This window comes from Equus quagga, chromosome 19 (genome assembly GCF_021613505.1).
Source record: "Equus quagga isolate Etosha38 chromosome 19, UCLA_HA_Equagga_1.0, whole genome shotgun sequence".
NCBI classification, from domain to species: Eukaryota; Metazoa; Chordata; class Mammalia; order Perissodactyla; family Equidae; genus Equus; species Equus quagga.
Window position 1 is genome coordinate 26,036,471 of NC_060285.1, and position 20,020 is coordinate 26,056,490.

Sequence of the window (20,020 nt, forward strand, 5' to 3'; positions counted from 1 at the left end):
GGGGTCTGCCAAGCCCTTAGGGATCCTCAGAGGAGAGACAGTACAAAAATAAAGGATGCAGCTTGTAAAGGTGCTGGCAAAAGGAAGGAGAGGTACTGACCTCTGATATCTCAGATCCAGGCAGCAGGATGAGTGAAACGCAGCAATTTCTGCACACTGCGGGGTCGGCAGAGTGCAGGACTAGAATTATGGGTGAGGGAGGAAGACAAACATCTACAGAACATGCAGCTCTGTGCCGGGCGTGGTAGTAGGTGTTACCTTAATAGGTGTTATCTCTTAGGTGTTACCTGCTCGCCTCATAGGTATTGCACGGCATACGGCGTTACCTTCATAAGTTGATATGTAACTATTCTCTAGATGAGGAAAGGGACTCTCAGGGAAGTTAATAAAGAGGCAGCAGTCATCTGCAAGAATGGCTTCAAAGTCCCAGTGTCCTTCCCCTCCCCATTCCACCACGCTAGCTATATACATTTACAGGACATAAAAATGAGAGAGATTTGCCCCAGTGTAATGAGGACTCCAGGCCCATTCTAGGGGTCCCTGGTTTAGGGAGAAATGGGCACCTGCTCTGAGGGACAATGACAAGAATAATTATAGCAGCATGGAATTTTATTATTTGCTGTTTCGGGAAGCGGTGTAGTGTAGGGGGTAAAGATGTGAGCTTTGAGGCCTGACAAGATAAATATTAGCTCTGCCATTTCTAAACCTTGGACAAGTTCCTTAAACTCTCTGTGCCTCAGTTCCTGAACTATAAAATGAAGAGAATCACAGAACTTACTTCAAAGGGTTTTTGCGAGGTTACCTGATAGAAGCCACGTAAATCCATGTAAAGTATTTGGAACACTTCCTGACACATCTCAAGGACTCGGCAAATGTAATAATTTCATATCTGCTCTTTGCAGGCTACTCATAGTGCTAATGACAACAATGCTTGGAATATTCCGCCTGTTATTCACGGAGTGACCCACTGACCACACTATGGCCAACCTTCTGCTTCTTGATGCTCTTGACCACAGAAACCTATCCCTTGAGGTCCAGAGCCAAGTGGCCTCCTCTCCTGGCCAGCCTCTAGTTTTCCATCAAAATCTCAGCCCCTGCCTTTCCTCCCCCGAGCCAGGAGGCAGTGGTATGAGAAGGGAGGTTGAAACTAGACACGTCTGTCTCTGCTGTTTATCAGCTGGGTGATCTTAGACAAATTACATGCCTCTCCAAGCCGCCATTCCCGCTCCGCCAGGCGCCTTGGGACTTGTGAAGGCTGGAGGTAATGCGTCTGGAGCTTCTAGATCAGCATCTGGGCCACGGTGGTCAGTCAATCAATCAATCAAGCTCTTCATGCAGGCAAAGAGGGAAATATTTTAGGCTAAATCCCTTTCGACAGCAGACTTCAAATTGGACATGTGGCCTTCAACACGTGTGTGCCCTCTCCTCCTGCTTGTTGGCAGAGTCACTGTTCTGGAGTGCCATGGATGTTTCGATAGGAAAGGGTTTCAGTGCCATTTACCAACAGGCTTAGCTCAACATTGCTGTATTAGGGTGCATTAAATTGTAACAAGACCTAATCATTTAGTGGCATGAATAAGGAAGTTTATTTCTTGCTCATAAAACTGTCCAGTGTGTGGTGTTCCCAGCTGGTTGGTGGCTCTGCTCCACAGGGTAATTCTGTGACTCAAGCTCTTTCCATCTAGCAGCTCTGCTCGATCTTAGGGCCTGTTGTCATCTGCGTGGTCCAAGTTGAGTCACCACATCCAGTTTCCAGCTGTTGGAAAGGAAAGGAGAAAATGGAAGAATGTAATGTGCACCTGCCCAGAAATGGCACACATCATTTCCACTAGTATTCCATAGGCTAGAATTTGGTCTCACAACCACGCCTAATGACGAGGGAGCCTGAGAAGAAGAAACAAGTTTTTTCTCTATCATAGTAGGTAAGGAGGAATTCTCCATTGGTGTCAAGGATCCTCTAGCAACTTCCTGATCTAAGTTCTAGAGCTTTAGCTCTGCTGAGGGCAGCTTCCTGCCAGAGCATGGTGGAACCCAGCTGGATACACTGCCCTGACTCTATCAGCCCCATCTCCACTTCCTCCACCATTCCTCCACCTTGATATTTCTGCTGTCAACCACTGTATCTCCCTTTTCTCCAACTCTTTTTTTTTTTTAAAGATTTTATTTTTCCTTTTTCTCCCCAAAGCCCCCCAATACATAGTTGTGTACTTTTAGTTGTGGGTTCTTCTAGTTGTGGCATGTGGGACACTGCCTCAGCACAGCCCAATGAGCAGTGCCACATCCACGCCCAGGATTCGAACCGGTGAAACCCTGGGCTGCCGAAGTGGAGCACTCGAACTTAACCATTCAGCCACGAAGCCGGCCCTCTTTCTAACTCTTGGTTAACTCTTCTTGTAAGTATGGACAATTAATTCCTAGTGGGACACCTGGCTCTTGCACCCTTAAGAGTGATAACAAAAAAGAGGTAGATACTATTATTACCCTCATATTACAGATAAAGAAGCTGGGGTATAGAACAATGAAGTAACTTGTCCATGGTTACTAGTCACAGGTGACACTTTGAAAAGGGACGTTTCAATCCCCTTTGCTGGGTAGGGATTTTATTCCAGAATCTGGCCAAGGAGCGTACTGTGAAAATGCTACTCTTGCCAAACTAGCAGCCTTGATTTGTGAAGATTTGCATAAATATTTTTTTTCCGATTTGCAGAAATATTCTTTGCTAACTGCTGTCTACCTTTTTGTCTATGCAGAATTGGTTTTTCTTTTTCCCTGATGGATAGAAGGCTTACATTTTTATGCAATAAAACCTGCTGATCTTTTCCTTTATGATTTTTTCTCCTTATTGCAGGCTTAAAAAAATCGTCCTCCATTGAGAATGATGATAAATATTTGATTTGAATTTTTTCCAGTTTTTCAATGTTTGATTTTTTATATTATTTACTCTTATCTGTCTTTGGTTTTGTCTGTGGCTGTGGAAAAATGAAGATTCCCATTGTATTTAGTTTTGAATCTGCCAGACAGAGGATTTATTTCAAACAGGCTTAATTGAAGAAACTTCATACCAGTGACTGACCACCAAGAAATCTATTCCATATTGATAGTGGTACAATTGCTTAATACAAAGCTAGCAAGGTTCTAGACAGTGGACTGATTTTCCCAAGGCACGTGAGTTTATTTGACAGTCGTAGTGAGTGTACAGGATGCTGTTCAGGCACTGGCCACGTGCCGTTCCTGGCTCGTGCACCCATCTCTCAGGTGCTGTGAGTTTGGGCTGCTAAGTATTTACAGCTGCCCCTTCTCCAAAGAATTGCCCTCAGCCCAAAGGGAGCCACCCCACCCAGGAAATTGCACCCACCCCCAGTGGTAACCACCTGCCAATGACTGATTGACACAGGGGTGCAAAAGGCTCTCCTCCTTGCGTCAAGGTGGGACCGACTCTGAGATGTGATTTGTTGCAGAGCTCCCCGTGGGATCATTCTGAAGCTCAACTCCAGCTGAGGCGCTCCCCTCGCTTAGCTCCTCCTGCCCGTCCTTCCCCTCACCCGCTGCCTGCTGAGTGGACTCCTTCATTAAACCGTGTGCACTGCAGTCCGTGTCTCAGGCTCTACTTCTAGGGAATGTGTAAGACAGTGAGAAAAGCCAATTTCCTATAACTAACAATCGAACAATCTAATTTATAGTCTAATATATAAAACATGTTTTACAAATTTTCTAGACATTACAGACTCAAGGTTAAGGGTTATATGTTTGAGAGTTTAAACAAACATGTAATAAATTGTTAACTATACTGGAGAGTTTTTACCCTTAAATATTGAAACTGTTGTGATCAGGATTCTGGGAGATAATAAGAATTTTTGAACTTAAGATATTTGATCTACCAGGATGATATTTATTGGTCCTTGTTATTCTGAGGTTTCTGGGGGTGTAAATATTCCCTAATCTCCTCTCATCAGCTTATGAGAAGGGTAACATAACCCCAGGATTTTGAATTCTTCATGGACCTTTTCAGTGAGATTTTCTTCTCTCAAGCCTTATCAGTGAACACCATGGAGCACTTACCCTCCGTCTCTTTGAGTTGTAGTCAAAGCTGGAGCAAAACATTTCCACAGTGGCGTGAATTGATTTTGTTCTTTAGCTTGTACGCAGCATCAGCTATGGAATAATACTTCCCTTCCCCCCATAATTATTATTTTCCGAGGAGAAACCACTTGAGTACTAGCATTTCATTTTCTTTTCCATCCCAGGCGTGGCCTCCAAGGATTTTGGCTGTGCTCTACTGCACGTCTGAAGAAGCAGAGATGCAGGGACTTGCTTAAAGTGGGAGGGCCCAGCTTCGTGCTCAGAGTCCCAAGTACTAAAGGTACTGTTGTTCCTTCCTGGCCCCCAGCAGCACCTCAGTCTCTTGTGTTTTCACGCTTGTGCACTCAGCCACCTATGTTTGTGTCATTGATCTGTCAAGCAATGACCCTTCCCTCAGTGCCACCATATTCTGTCTCACTCCATTGGTTTATTAAAAATGAACACTATACGCGCTGTGTTTTGAAAATGAACTCTAACACTCCTGGGCCTTACTTTGGGTTCCTCTCTCTGTTCAAACAGAACAGCTGGAAGGTGATTCAATATTGATTTATTCGCTTTTTTGATTTAGATTATTTCTCTTTGCCTGAGATCCCAAGGGTACTGTTCAAAAACCTTCTTAAGCTGCACCGTGGAGGAACATAAGAGGCGGGGGTTTGGGCAGGGGAGAGCTGAGGAGCAAAAGGGTTAGTTGAGGAAGGGGGCAGGGGAGAAGCAAGGTTAGTGATGTTCTTCAGTTGGCTGTTGATCTGAGTGCTGTTGCATTTCTCCCAGTCTAAACCTCTCTTCTCTACTGCTCATCCTCCAATCCACAGGGCTGCACAAAGAGAAGAGTATGGTAAAAGCTTCAAATTAGGCTTTGGAGTTAGTTACACCTGGCTTTGTACTCAGCGCTTCCTATCTGTTGACCTTTGGAAAGTTCCTTGTATGCTCCCATATCTTGCGAGGTGCAGTATATCATTTGGGATTTGTTTTAGGTGGATTCACGTTAGTTGGGCTTTTTCCAAAACCAGTTAGACTCAGATAAAGAAATTATCCTAAATTTTCAGATACCCCTGACCTTAATTACTTGGCCACTTGGTTTATGCTGCCAAGGCCCAGCATTTTTGAGGCAAAAAAGGGACATCTGGTCACCTTACCCCAACCCACAAGTCACTCACTCTTTCAAAGGCCCCTGCCCCAACACTGGACTCCCAGGGCTGTGGTTAGGGTCAAATGGCATGGTAGGAGATATAGGTACTATTATTACCAGCATCTCCATGTTATAGATATGTAAACTGAGACACAGAGAAGTTAGATAACTTGCCCAAGATCACACAGCTAGTAATTGACATAGTTATGGTTTGAACCCAGGCACAACTCACAACAGACCCAAATTTATAGTAAATAGTAAAAATGAAATAAAATTGTGGGACAATATTATTTTTTCTTATATTTGAGTTTAGGTCATTTAGTTTTTTTGCATCTAGGCAATTTTCTTAGAATGAATAAAGATACATTTATTCATAATATTTCTCCAAGATAGCAGGATACATAATCTTCCATACTCAAATTTCTCAATATGATCAAAACAAGAATCATTTTATAAAAATCATTTGAGGGCTTCATCGGTTTTCCCAAGAGCCTCTCCAAAGCCTCTGGTATTCGAATAATTTTCTTTTGAAGTGCCGGTGCAATTGGTTTGATCGTATTTGCATTGCAGACTGGCACAATTAGCAAAATGAGACGTACGAGGACCTATGCTCACATTAAAAGGAGAAATGTTGTTTGAGTGGGGACTAATTTGATTTTAGCGAATATTTTCGTCTCATGATGACCTTTGCTTCACTGTGCAACCTGACAAAGCAGGGACTTGGATAATGAAGCCTGGGCTAATGAGGGCCTGCTGGCATTTTGCAGACATTAACTATCCTGCCTTCCTTAGAGAATGGCTACAGCTTAGCTGATCTGATGAAGATCAGCTAGAGGCTATCTGGTGAATTATTGAGGCAGACAAACTCTCACATAGCCCCAACGATCCCTGCCTCTTAGCGTCTATGCTCTTGTGTAATTCTCTCCTTGTGAGTGTTACTGAACCAGGCTCGTTTTGCCTGCCACACAGTATGCCAATCACTGAGACACTAAGTTTTGCAGCAGAGAAAGTGTTTATTCCTTAGGCAGCCTGGTGAGGAGACAGGACAATAAGTCTCAAATTCACCTCCCCCAAAATGGGGATTAGGGGTATTTATGGGATAAAGGAGCAGGGTGGTCTGAAGTGTGGGGATAGACAGTTGGAGGTAAGGATAACTGAGGTAAGTGATGATCTGCGCAAGTGTAGTCAAGCTTCACGGCTCTTCATAGGACGCATGTTCACAAAACAATGGCGTTAGCATGATCTGAGGGTGGAGTTTTCGGCCCCCTGACATCAAAGGGTCACCTATAGGGCATTCGCAAAGGCTCAGTTGATGAGTCAGTGGTCTTAAACAGCCTGAATTGGATGAGGAGTGGACTCTCAGTTCCTGAAAAACAATTTAAGCACCTGTTACCATGGTGATCCCAGCGTCAGAGATGTTATCTATAGGGTGCGCTTTAGTAATGCATTATCTAACTCTTTTTGCAAACAGACAACTGAGTATAGTTAAAGCAAGTTGGTGCCCGGTTTCAAGCATGGGTGGGCCAAGTGACTTGCCTGTAACCAACAGATAATGGGATATATGTGATGACATGTACACTGGTATGTTACATAAGGTTGTAACACCCATCTTACTAACAGACCCTCTTCCTTGCTGGCTTTGATGAAGCAAGTTGCCATGCTGTGAGCTGCCTTAAGGAGAGGCCCACATGGCAAGAACTGAGAGTAATCTTCAACTGAGAGCCAGCGAGTAAGTGGGGCCCTCAGTCCAACAACCTACAAGGAACTGAATTCTACCAAGAACCATGTGAGCTTATCAGTGGGTCCTTCCCCAGTCAAACCTTGAGATAAGACTGCAGCCTTGACCAAGACTGTGATTGCAGCTTTCAGGTGAGACTCTAGAGTAGAGGACCTGACAAAGCCATGCCTGGACTCCTGACTACGGAAACTGTGAGATAATAAATGTATGTGGTTCTAAGCTACTAAGTTTGTAGTAATTTGTTATTGAGCAATAGATAATTAACACTACTATCATATTCAGAATCACTGGGTCATTGATTCCAATATTTCTTGACAGAATCCCATGTGCAGAACGCTGCACTATCTCTGGGGGTGCCTCAGTGAACAAGAGAGAAAATGGTGAACAAGAGATCTTCATAGAGCTTACAATCTAATGAACTGGATGACTGTGATATTGTGATTTGTATCAAGAAATATATGTTTGGCCTTCATCCCTGGTTTCTGGCACAAAGCTCCTAAAAACACTTGGAATTTACTGAGTGATAGGAGCATCTTTTGTTATTCATAAGGAGCCCCTTTTGAGCACACATGAGTTTGTGCTAATGAGGTGACAGGGTGGGACCCCTAGAAAGCCTGAGGATGGGGATGGCCACCAGAAAGACCAAGTGATTAAAAGGTTGGAACTTGCAGCTCCACCCACCGACCTCTGGGAAAGGGAAGGATGGGGGCCTGCAGATTAAGCTCTGTAAAAACTGTTGAACAACAAGATTTGATGAGCTTCTGGGTTGATGAACATATTTACATGCTGGCAGGATGGAGCACCCCAGTTCCATGAGGACAGATGCTCCCAAGCTTGGGACTCTTCCAGATCTCGCCCTATGTACCTCTTCATCTGACTGTTCATCCGTATCCTTTATAATAAACTGGTAAACATAAGCAAACATTTCTCTGAGTTCTGTGAGCTGCTCTAGCAAATTATTTGAAGTGGAGGAGGGGGGTCATGGAAATCTCCAATTTATAGCTAGTCAGTCAGAAGCACAGGTGACAACCTAGACTTTCTATTGGCATCTGAAGTGCTGGCAGCCTTGTGGGCATGAGCCCTTAACCTTGGGTCTGAGGCTATCTGCATGTAGACAGTGTCAGAATTGAGTTAAATTTGTAAGATGCCCAGTCATTGTCTGCTGAGAATTGCTCATTGGTGTCAGAAAAAACACATCAGAATGACATTAAACAAATAATTTTTATGTGAATTCTGCACTTTAATTCTACTGTCAGCATTCAGGTCAGGAACCAGTATCATATGTCAACTTGGGCAAATGGCTTAGCTTCTCTGTGCCTCAGTTTCCTCATCTGTAAATGGGGATGATGATAGATCCTATGTCATAGGATTATTGTGAAAATTAAGTAAATTAATATATACAAAGCATTTTGGTTTATTATTTTAGTATGGAGGGATAGTTCCAGAGTCTTCCACCTAACCCTTCCTACCATAATGACATTCACATCACAGGTCAGGGAGCCAGTGTAAGCATTCTGCCAGTACTCCAGCTACAAATAAGCACTCAAGAACTGAGGAAATAACTTTAGGACGGGTTCAAGGATCACTAGGATCACTATGAATGGGCCTGCTGTGAGTGAGTCCGACTCTCACCTGTTTTCCGTAAACCTCCATACACCCCCCTGAGAACCACGGGTGACATTTGGAGCCTCCAGGGATTAACCTTGGCCAGGAGATAATAATAATCCCAAAAGACCTGTGTAAGTGCCTTTTCCCAGGGCTCAGTTGCCCCGGTAAATGGCTCCAAGTGCCTTTATTAAAGGAAAGGAGGAGGGCATCAGCATACACTGTGGTGCCATCACAGCGTTGTTCCTCAAGAACATCTGGTCTCCCCTTTATTCAAGGGGGTCTGGGTGTGGAAAGTGGCTCACGTGTGGAATTGGGTAAATGACTGTGATTGTCCATCATCGTGACTAAAGTCAGTCCTCTGATCCCCAGACTTAGATTTTGTTGTTGTTGTACAAATTAAGTAACACTTTAGTGCCCATGTATTTCGGCCCTAAAGACCCTACGGTCTATTGGACATCCTTGAATATCCCTTCTGATAATCACAGCTAAGCCTTCTGCTTATTTCAGGAATCACAACCTGCCTGTCTCTCCAGGAAACCTTTGTCTTCGGAAGTATCTCCCGCTCTCACCCCTGGCCTACAGAGGGCAAGTACTGTTCAAGAATGCTAATACTCCTCCCATCAGTGTTTTGGTTTTTTTGTGTGAAGTCGAGTGAGTAGATCAGGTATTATAAATCCACTCAAATGTTCCTGTTTCCTTAAGTCTTTGGATTCCCTTCTCTATATTACATCAAGGAATGTGTGGCATCTGAACTTCACAAGCACAGGCCACCACTGAGACTCAGTTTCAGACAAAAAGCAAGAAGTTTAAACCTCTTCCAGTTGTTTAGTCTAGCTAATGGAATCCAGAATTTTTGGTAAGGGCACCTATATGACGAATTTGACCTGATCTAAAATTGTATTCTTCTCTTCCCAACACTCTCAAAATTCTTTCCCATAATCTTACGATGCTTTTGGTGTGTAAGCCCTTTCTTCCCAGGTTTGATTTTGATTTCAGGGCGTGCTAGAATCTGACTTTAGCTATGGGTCTAGAGTCAGTGAACAGAGGCAGGGGTGGGCCAGGAAGACACTCCCTTGCCAGATGATCATTCAGTGAACTCCTTAACAATGTCGTTGAACAAGACAGGGCCAGCCTCATCAGAATGGGAGGAAGGGCTATTTTCGTTGGCCCAGGAAGCTCTGAGAGTTTTGGGGCTTTTAGATTCTTGGGGTTATCTGACACCTCCAAAATACCTCCATTCCTGTACTCAGGGGAAGAGCCACTTTTTCCAATAAATGTCCTGAAAGACTCGTGAGACTGAATTCAATCTACTTCGTAACTCATCAGTCTCCAGGCTCCGTCTCTGCCCCTGATTTTCAGCTTCATTAGCCCTGTGCCTGCGTGAGATAAAAAAGAGTACTCTATTTTAGAGAAGTCATAGAAACATCCTCATTCACTGATCATGCTTTGAAGTGAGAATTTAAGTCCCTAAGCCTGTGATTTTTTTCTTTAAATTTTATCATGCAATTAGACAGAACTACTCACCTCGTAGCCTCTACATTCCTCCCTCCTCTGTCCACCAGAGCCTTGCTTTCACTGGGCATTTCTTCCATGTGACTGTAGGTGATAATTTTGGTGTTTTGCCACTGGTGCCATGGACTCCTTCCAGCCCAACTCACGATATAATCAAAATGCAGTGTGATATTTACCTTCTACCAGCTCCTTAAACTTCATTCAGGGTTGGAAGAAGAGAAGATGATCTGCCTCTACACCTGGATGAAACTTCTGACAGCTTCTATGGCTTCTCTTTCCCTCCCTGCTTCCCCTCTACCTGCCTTCTGTCATTTTCTTTCTCTCTGAGGGCTGAAGGTAGGATAGAGATTAGAGAGAAAGCGGTAAGTGAGTTATGATGTCGTTGGACATTCTTCCTGGCTGCTTTACTCTGACTATGTGACATCCAGGCTTTTTTCTTTGGCCCTGCCAGAAATTCTAATTAATACCAAGTAATAAATTTCTACTGAAACTAACCAGAGTGGATTCTTTCCCCGAAAGACATGCCCAGGCATTGGGAATCTCATTGACGAGGTGACTTGGTTAGATTTGAAAGCAGTAAGGATGAGATTCAGGTAAAACACTGGCACCCAGCAGCAAAAACGTCACTAAAGCTATTGTGATAGAAGTTAGGATGATACTATTCCTGCCTCAGTTTAGATGAATGCATCAACAGATTATACCTTGCAATGCCAAAATTACAGTGAGACCAACCTCCCCCTCCCCAACCTCACCGTGCCACCTGGATTTATAACGGGAGTGAAGAACAACCTGTTCCACATCTCCTGGGGTTCTCAGGGAAGTCAGGGATGTAAACAGGGTCAGAGAGAGGCTATGGAGAAGAAGGCTGAGATTTTTTTTGAAGAGGATTTGGCTCTGGTTTAAGTCCTCTCCCCTTTGGACAAGGGGCACAGATACTATCTCTCAACTCCAGGCCTAGTGAGGGGGCCTCCAGCAGGCCACCAGGAAAGCTTTGAAATGTGTTCCTTGCAATTGGAAGACACAAAAGACTAGGGTCCAACCAATGACTAAGAAAGCTCAGCCAGGATGTGGACTGGAGTCCCGCTGCACCAACAAAATACGGGATGCTAGGAAGGGCTGGCTAAGCGCTTTGGAGATGGAGGAGCCAGGAGGGCTGCTACGTGGAATTACTGGGCACTCCCAGACTCTGTTGGGCCAAGGGATGAGGAGATTTCCCATGATTACACGCGGGTTACACTGGAGAAGGCCTCGGGTCCTATCCAATAGACCCTCTTAGAAGGACCTCAGCAGAAAGAAGCCAAACATGCACAGCTGGATATCCAGGGGCTGAGGAAAGAGCTGAAAGAGACCACTCAGAATAGCAAGACATCCACCTGAGTCAAGGGGACTGCAGGAGAGGGAGCCTGGAGAGAGAGGATCAGCTTGAGCCATCCTACAGGCCCCACAGGAGTCCCCAGCGTTAATCGTCTGCAAGGCCCAGAGAACAAGAAGCCACCAGATCAAACGTCCATTACAAACTCTTACGAAAAAAAGTTTATGGTCCCAATCAATAAACTTTTGAACTATATAAAGCAAACGAATAAACAGAAAAACGCTCTTATGTATCTTTTGAATTTTGTACTATTGCATATAATACTTGTTCAAAATATAAATTAAGAAAAATTCCAACTCTTTTCTTATCCTCACTCCCCTTAGGCTATTGGGATCTTCCTAACGTCTTGCCTTGTCATTGTTCTTCAACATTGGTGATGCTTTTGATTGACCCTTTGATAGTCTTTGATCTCAGTCCTTCTAATGATATAAAGAGAAATGTGGTAATTTATTTAAAACATTTAGCACAGTCCTTGGCACATAGTAGGTAATGGACTCTGGCAATCCTCCCATTTCTCCTCTCCCTAATATTTATTGCCTAAGGTTATTCAAGTCTTGATTGTAAAGAACTCATTGAAACGTAGTAGGTGCATTTGAGGGGTTTTCCAGCTCACGTTCTGCAACTTAAACATGGGCATTGTGATACTGTGATTTATAATAAGAAATGTATATTTGGTCTTTGTCTTCCTTTCTGTCACTGGGCTCCTAAAAGTCTTGGAATTTCCTAAGTGACGAGAGCAATAAAGGTGTCTTGATATTCATAACAAACCCCTTTCCACCAAACACGGGTTTATGTTAATGAGGTGAATTTTGGAAAGCACCTAAGGAGGGGGGCTGGTTGCCAGGGGAACGGATTATGTGATTAGAGGGTTGAAACTTTCAGTCCTACGCACCCTCCCTGCCCCCCACGCCCCACACCCCTGCCCCCCTCACCACTGCCCCGTGACCTCGGGGAAGGGAAGAGGGGCAGGAGGTCGAATCATTTGCCAAAGGCCAATTATTTCATCAAGTATACCTATGTAATGAAGCCTCCATAAAAACCCACAAGGATGGGGTTCAGAGAGATTCTGGGTTGGTGAACACGTGGAGGTGCTGGGAGAGTGTTGCCCCTGGAGAGGGCATGGAAGCGCCACACTCCTCCCCATATACCTTGCCCTATTGCATTTCTTCCATCTGCTTGTTCCTAAGTTATATCCTTGTATAATAGACCAGTAATCTAGTAAGTACAATGTTTCTGTGAGCCACTGTAGCCAATTAATTAAACCCAAGGCGTGAGTCATGGGAACCTCCAATCTATAGCCAGTTGGTAAGAAGCACAGGTGACAACCTCGCCTTGCAATTGGTGTCTGAAGTTGGGGTGGGGAGAGTCTTTTGGACTGAGCCCTAATGGGATCTGATGCTATCTCCACGTGTCAGAACTGAGTTAAATTGTAGGGCCCAGTTAGTGTCTGCTGAAAATTGGAGACTTGCTTGGTAGTGCTGAAGAAACCATAGTAGAGACACTAATCCAAGCTAAACCATTAGACTTTTTTCTAGAGAAGGGGTTAGATGCTTGAGAGAGAAGATCACGTATAAACGGGATTAAAGGTGGTACCAAAACAGCCCAAAGATACACACCCTAGCTAAAGAAAGGAGGAGCAGAACCTGGGAAGCTGTATAGTCATCCCGGTGGTGAATATGGGCTCTCTAGTCAGGTTGCCTCAGATCCCTGCCCTGCCACTTACTGACTGTGGGGTCTTAGGCAAGGCACTCAAGCTCTGCAAGCTTCCATTTCTTCATCTATGAAATAGAGATAACAAAGGATTCTATCTCATTCAGTTTTGCTAATTGCTTTGGATGATTCCTATCATCTAGGTAATTTGATTTCTTGATTTAGTTTACCTGAAAGTTTATGTTTGAAAAACATTTCAATTCCCCAAGTCTTCATTCTCCAGTGAACTAAGGATCCTGCATTGCATGTCTCCTGGGTGTTGTAGAATATCTGTAAACATAGTTAAGATGTTTTAAAAGAAGATTTTAGATCAGCTTTAATTTAAAACTCAGTATCTCATCACTAAAAAGAAATGGAAAAGAGCCTGAAGATCACCAAAGGTGTATAAGTGTGAAGTCTAGTTTAGCTCAGAGTTTTCTTAGAGAGAAAGTTTCTCTTTAAGGCTAGGTTGTCATCCATTCCCTGGGTGAATTGATTTGCTATGTTGTTCAGTAGGGTTAATCCCAAGCAGGAATAAGAAAGTGTGTCATTTCACAATTGGGTCAAGCACTTCATGTGAAATACAGAACTAAAAGTAAGCTTATGAAAATGTCTGTCTACAGTCGTACATTGCTTAACAATGGGGACAGGTTGTGAGAAATGCGTCATTAGGTGATTTTGTCATTGTGCGAACATCACGGAGCGTGCTTACACAAACCTAGATGGTATAGCCTACCACACACCTAGGCCACATGGTGCTAATCTTATGGGCCCACTGTCATGTATGTGGTCTGTCGGTGACTGAAATGTCATTATATGGCACATGATTCTACTTCTTTCCCAACTGAGCTCAAGGCAAGATCTCTGTGGCTAACTACCCACAGACCGTGATTTTATAAAGGTGACATTCAGACCTATAACCCTGGAATATAAGCTTTCTGTGGTCCCATTCTACTTTACTGAATTAATAGAAAAAATCTCACCATGCTAAATTATAAAGTATTTCTTTTAGTAGATGCCATTTCATAAATACCTTGTGAGTTGTAAAGAAGGCTTTGAAGGAAAATCCCACAGGTAATTTCATTTTAGTTTTCTTGGTTATTGTTTTTTAATTTTATTCTTTTCAAGGAAGATTGGCCCTAAGCTAACATCTGTGCCCATCTTCCTCTACTTTATATGTGGGATGCCTGCTACAGCAAGGCTTGATAAGTGGTGTGTAGGTCTGCGCCTGGGATCCGAACCAGCAAACCCTGAACCACCAAAGCGGAGCGTGCAAACTCAACCACTACACCACCAGACTGGCCCTATTTTCTTGGTTATTTTATTCCTTCACTTTTTAATTTTTTAAAGTAAATGTAATGCTATGAATCTGAATTTTCTGATTTCCTTGGCCTGTGGGTTGAAATGGGAACACATTTATGGTGATAACTCACATTTTGCCGAATTTATTTCACATCTTCAAGTTTCAGAGCCTTGACTCCCCCCATTCAAGTCTTACTCAGTTATTTTGGGGAGGCCCCAGTGAGTATATTGCAAACGAGTCTGTCCACTACAGTTAGCAAGGGGTGTTCATGCTGTCTTCTTCCTGTGCTCTGACCACCTCCCCACAGCTGTTGCCCACTGAGCCATTTGAAGATGTGCATTTCCACAATCCATACAGCTTGTGTCCACAGGGATAAGGCTGAGGATTGTGCCACGAATGCCAGCTTCCAGTGATCCCCAGCCAGCCAACCCTTGTGATGCCAGAACAGTTCCATGCACCCTGGAATGCTAAATGTGCAAAGCTGGGCTGCATCCCTCACAGAAGAGAGCGAAGGCCCTGCCCTGTGTGGTACTTTGTCACTTGGGCACAAAAGCTGTGCTTCTTTTGGAGGGAAGCTGTGTAAGACAGAGGCTTCATCATCTGTTTGTGGCTTCTCTTGCTGCGCTGCTCAGACACGGATCGCTAAGACTGGCTGGGCAGTCCTCCCTGTCTATTCCCTCTTCCTGTGAAGGGACTGCTTGCTTCCTCTCATGCAAATCATCTCATGTAAATAGATGCCTCTTCTTTCAGTTCATCAGTGCATTTGTTGGAACTCTTTTGGTTTCAAATAACAGACATCAACTTGAGGCAGCAGAAGCGACTAAAGGGACTGAATTATAAAGCTCTTGGAGTGTCTGGTGAAATGAAATGGCAGGACTGCAGCTGGGCCTCCAGGAAAAAACAGGGCACTGAAAAGCTATCAGGATGGTCCCTGTCTTTTCCTGGTCCCCACACCACTAGGGGAAAAACATGCCTGTCCATAGGCTTTGCTGGGGAAATGCAGTGAACTGGCCATTTCTGAAGCATAAGGTGACGGTGAAGGTGGAGATTAGAGAAGGGGCTTGGTGTAGATTTCAGAGATGTGGGTGAGGGCCAGATCTAGGATGATTTTAACAAGTGGGAACTTGATCCTGAAGGCAATGAATGCCAGAGCCACTGAAGAGAGTGGAGTAGAGCCAACAAATGTCTATTATAGTTAGATCAGGCTGGTAGTATTCAGAGAATAGATTGGAGGGAGCAAGCCCAGAGTCAGGTAGAGTAGTTAGGACACTATTGCAATATGTAGTCTTGGAAGGAACTTCAGAAGTTATGCTGGGAGCAGCAATAGAGAGGGAGAGATGGACTGCAAAACAATTTAAATGATAGAATCCACAGCACTTGGCCACAGATTGGCTCTAAGGAGAGGGAGGAAAATCCTAAAATGATTGCTGGGTTGTTGGCCTTGAAGACTGGGTAAATGGTGGTGATATGGACTGAGATGGGGGCTATGGGAGAAGGGGGAGATTTTGTCTGGGGAAGATGTAATGGCATGCTTTCCGCAGCCTGGCTGGGACCAACCTGACTGTGCACACAGCAAATGAAGTCAACTTTGCATTGTTGAGTCGGGGCGGCCTAAAGGATGCTCAAGGGGTGACGTCTAGGAAGCCGCGAACATTGAATCCTGTCACTCTGGGAGAGGCAGCACTGGAGATTTACAGCAGACCTGGGACTCATCAGTATAAAATATGGTCGTTCAATCACGATACTGAATAATATGACCCAAGGACAGCGTATAGTAAGAATAGCAGTTGACACAGGATGGAAGCCTGGAGAACGCCCAGCATTTAACGGGAGAAGGAGGAGGGGATTGAGGAGGAAGAGGCCCAGGAAGGAGATAATTAGCAGTGTTAAACACAACAGAGAATGTCAATGAGATGATTAAAAGATGTCCGTTCATTCATTTATCCATAAAATATTTGTTCAGCACCCACTATGTTCAGTATGCTGTAGCAGCTAAGAGCTCAGGCTCTGGAGCCAGGATGCCTTAGAAACAAGATAGTATAATGTAATATAATAGTATAATAAATGCTATTATTATCATCTATCAGCTACTCTTCTGGACTCGAGGGATATAGCTGAGAACAAGACAGACTAAATCTCTGCTCTTATGGAATTTTCCGTTCTATTTAGAGGTAAGGGAGTACAGGCCAACTAAAAACCAACAAGAAAATGACAGACAAGTGCTAAATAGAAAATAAAAGGATGATATGATGAGAGTGACGTGGGACAAAGAGAGGAATGAGAAAGAGAAGGCCTTTCTGAGGAGGTGACATTCATGCTGGACCTTGAATGTGAGGTAGGGATGAACCCTGAGAAGATATAAGGGCAGAGAGTTCCAGGTAAAATGTGAACAGACAATGTGAACAATGTGAACAATGACCCTAAGACAGGAACAGGTTTGGTGTGTCCAAGAAAAAGAAAGAACCCACATTTATCTGACGTCACAGCCCATGATCTTTTCACTATACCTCATTGCCTTTCTGATGCAAGTCATATAAATAAAGCCACGGGGAAATAGGAAGCCCTAAAATTGGTGTGGCAGATACTAAGTTGGCTCACTCAACACGTTCTAACCTCTTTCTGTCCAGAAAGCTAAAAAGTGCATTCTTAGACTCCTTGTAGCTAGATTGAAAAAAATTTTTTAAGGCTTTTTCTTTTTTCTCCCCAAAGCCCCAGTGCATAGTTGTATATCCTAGTTGTGGGTCCTTTTAGTTCTTCTACATGAGCTGCGGCCACAGCATGGCAACTGACAGATGAATGGTGTGGTTCCGAGACTGGGAAGCAAACCCAGGCCACTGAAGTGGGAGAATGCTGAACGTTAACCACTAGGCCATCAGGCCTGGCTCTCGATTGAAACTTGTGACATAGTTTCTGCCAACTTGTGAGACACAGATGCAAGATGGCGGCTGAGCCCAGAGAGAGGGAGTCGATTCTCTGCTCAGCTGGGCAGTAGAAGCCCTCGGTTCTTCTGGGGCACACATTAACAGCTCCATCTTGTGGGAGAGCATCTTTTTCTGGCTGCATTGTTTCTGACCGAGTAGCATTCAAGCCTGGTTCTCTGGTCTTCCCAAAGTTTTGTAAGCTCTTTAGTTCCTTTCAAGTGTTTATTTCTGCTTAAGCCAGCTAGAGTGAATTCTGTTGTCTGCAACAAAGAACCTCAATTTATATAATTCCCTACTAATCCTGAAATCTCATCAGCCACTCAGCCTCTTCCCCCATCCCCCTGCTCTATACCATTCTTCTTTGGTAGATCTGCCTGTGTCTAAGAACAGGTGTATCAACCCCACTCCAGAACTGCCTCTCTTCAGCTGAGTCATCCAAGATGATTTGTCAAGACTTAAGATGAAAACAATCATCACAAGATGATATAAAAACAGGTAGAGAATAATAATGACTAGGAAAATAATAATAACAATAACACAGTAGTTATTCGTTTAACGAGTGCTTACTAGATGCTAGGGAATAAAGTAAGAGAATTACATGCATTGCCTAATTTTATCCTCAAAGTCCTATGAAGCATGTATCGTTATCATGCACTTTTAAAGATGAGAGAACTGAGACCCAGAGAGGTCAAGTGACTTTCCCAAAGGCACACAGCTAGTAAATGGTGGAGGCAGGATTTCAACCTCTCGTCTAACTCTAGAGCCATACACTTAAAACCATGGGCTTGCTGTGTGCTGGACACTGAAACAAATGTTATCTTATTTAATCTGCTCAATGGTTATGTGAGGTGGATACTATTTTTCCAACATAATAGATAAGGAATTGAGTCTCAGAAAGACCAGGTAATCTGCTCAAGGTTCCAGGGCTCTTAGTGATAGAGCCACAAGCTGAACCAACATCTTCTGCCCCGAGGTCTAGGGTTCTTTCTGCTAAACCACACCTTTTCTTCCAGTTGAACTCACTAGTCTTAGGATTGAATTCAGCTGCATATTAGAGAGCCAGAAATAATAGTAGCTTAAGCAAACATGGGTGATAAAAAAGGATCAGAAGTAGGCAGTCTAGGCTAGTATGGAGGCTCTATAAAGGCAGGAACCCAAGTTCCTTCAGGCTTTCCATCCCACCAACCTTAAGGTGTAGCCTCTATTCTCGTGGTCTAAGACAGCTGCTGGAGCGCCAACTCTCATAATCATGTTCCAAGCAGTAGGGTAGAGGAAGGAACATAGAAAAAGAAAGACCAAATGACGCAATCTAGCTATCTTTTTTTTTTTTTTTTTTGAGGACGATTAGCCCTGAGCTAACATCTACTGCCAATCCTCCTCTTTTTGCTGAGGAAGACTGGCCCTGACTAACATCCGTGCCCATCTTCCTGTACTTTATATGTGGGATGCCTGCCACAGCACGGTGTGCCAAGCGGTGCCGTGTCCGCACCTGGGATCCGAACCGGTGAACCCCGGGCCGTCGAAGCGGAACATGCGCACTTAACCGCTGAGCCACCGGGCCTCCCCGATCTAGCTATCTTTAAAGGTTCCCCAGAAGCTGCTACATTTTACTTCTGCTTACATCTTGCTGGCCAGAACTAAATCACATGGTCATAGCTAATTCCAAAGGAGGCTGGGAAAATAGATCTTTCTTGAGGGCAGCCACGTCCCAGCTAAAAATGATGCATCCTTTACTAAGGCAGAAGGAAAGTGGATATTGGAAGAGGCAGATAGTAAGCGCTGCCCATCCCCTTTTGGTGTGAATCTTTAAAGGCTACTGTAGCTGTTAGGGTCCTAGCAGAAACAGATGGCACACTCAGAAGAATTTAAATGAAAATAAATTAATGGAGAGATTATTTTCAAAGGTTTGGGAAAGATTAAGGGAACTGTGCATGGACGGTGAGATATCCAGAAGCTAGAAACAGAAGGAAGTTGCTACCACCCCTAGACCCAAAGGGAGAGCGGCCAGAGAGTAAAGACCCCAGCCCCCTATCCTCCCCTCCTCCTCTCTTCTGCAGGCAGCTCCCTGGGTCTACCCTGAGGGCGTGGGGGCCTGGGCGATGCAGCCCTAGCGACCAGACTTCTGGGGGCCTAGAGCAGGTAGGGGAGGGCAGAGGATGCTGTGCATCAAATGGGGACTATTCTGCATGGTCACCTCTGCAGGTGCCACCAAGCCTTATGTCTTTCCATGTACCGGGGCAAGGTGGCTGGCCCTTATGATGAGAAGAACTGCAGCAGTTCGAGTTCAAGGAGAGATGGAAGCTTCCAGTAAGGGTACAGGAGGGGGGCGTCCCCAGCTGTGGCTTGGAGATGTTGGAGGAAGGCTCTGTCAACTCAAGACTCAGTGCAGAAACGACACCACCACCTGCCTTCTCTTTGGCCAAAGAGGGCAAGGAAAGTTACCTGCTTTTTCTCTTTACTCTGTTTTACAGCTGCTGAGCGAGCTGCAAACAGTGTGCAAGAGTGAGTGGTTGGGTGGCTGCTTGGAACACAAATGCCCATGTGCATGCTTCTAAACCTCCCCATGTAGACAAGGGAACGCGAATGTCCATGTGCATACTTCCAGACCTCCTCATGCAGAGAGGGGAACGCAAACGCCTGTGTGCGTGCTTCTAAACCTCCCCACGCA

At 44.4% G+C, this 20,020-nt stretch overlaps 1 protein-coding gene and 1 long non-coding RNA gene across 9 annotated transcripts in view; one reads left to right on the forward strand and one right to left on the reverse strand.

The window, feature by feature from the left end:
- The window catches only part of LOC124230239 (uncharacterized), a 34,907-nt gene extending 24,364 nt beyond the window's left edge, over positions 1-10,543 (forward strand). The window contains exons 2-3 of the long non-coding RNA XR_006886125.1: positions 4,245-4,360; positions 9,063-10,543. This is a non-coding gene — a long non-coding RNA (uncharacterized LOC124230239). The remainder of the gene's footprint in view (positions 1-4,244; positions 4,361-9,062) is intronic.
- LOC124230236 (translation initiation factor IF-2-like) overlaps positions 1-20,020 on the reverse strand; it is a 59,004-nt gene that overhangs the window by 4,875 nt on the left and 34,109 nt on the right. For 4 of the 8 annotated variants that reach the window (XM_046646058.1, XM_046646061.1, XM_046646057.1 and 1 more), the window contains one exon: positions 779-1,756. In XM_046646058.1, coding sequence (XP_046502014.1) covers positions 779-856 — 78 coding nt within the window. In that variant the 5' untranslated portion in view covers positions 857-1,756. Of the gene's footprint in view, positions 1-108; positions 1,757-6,308; positions 6,576-13,319; positions 13,420-20,020 lie in introns of those variants that run through there. The other 4 variants (XM_046646060.1, XM_046646064.1, XM_046646063.1 and 1 more) reach the window with 4 other exon arrangements.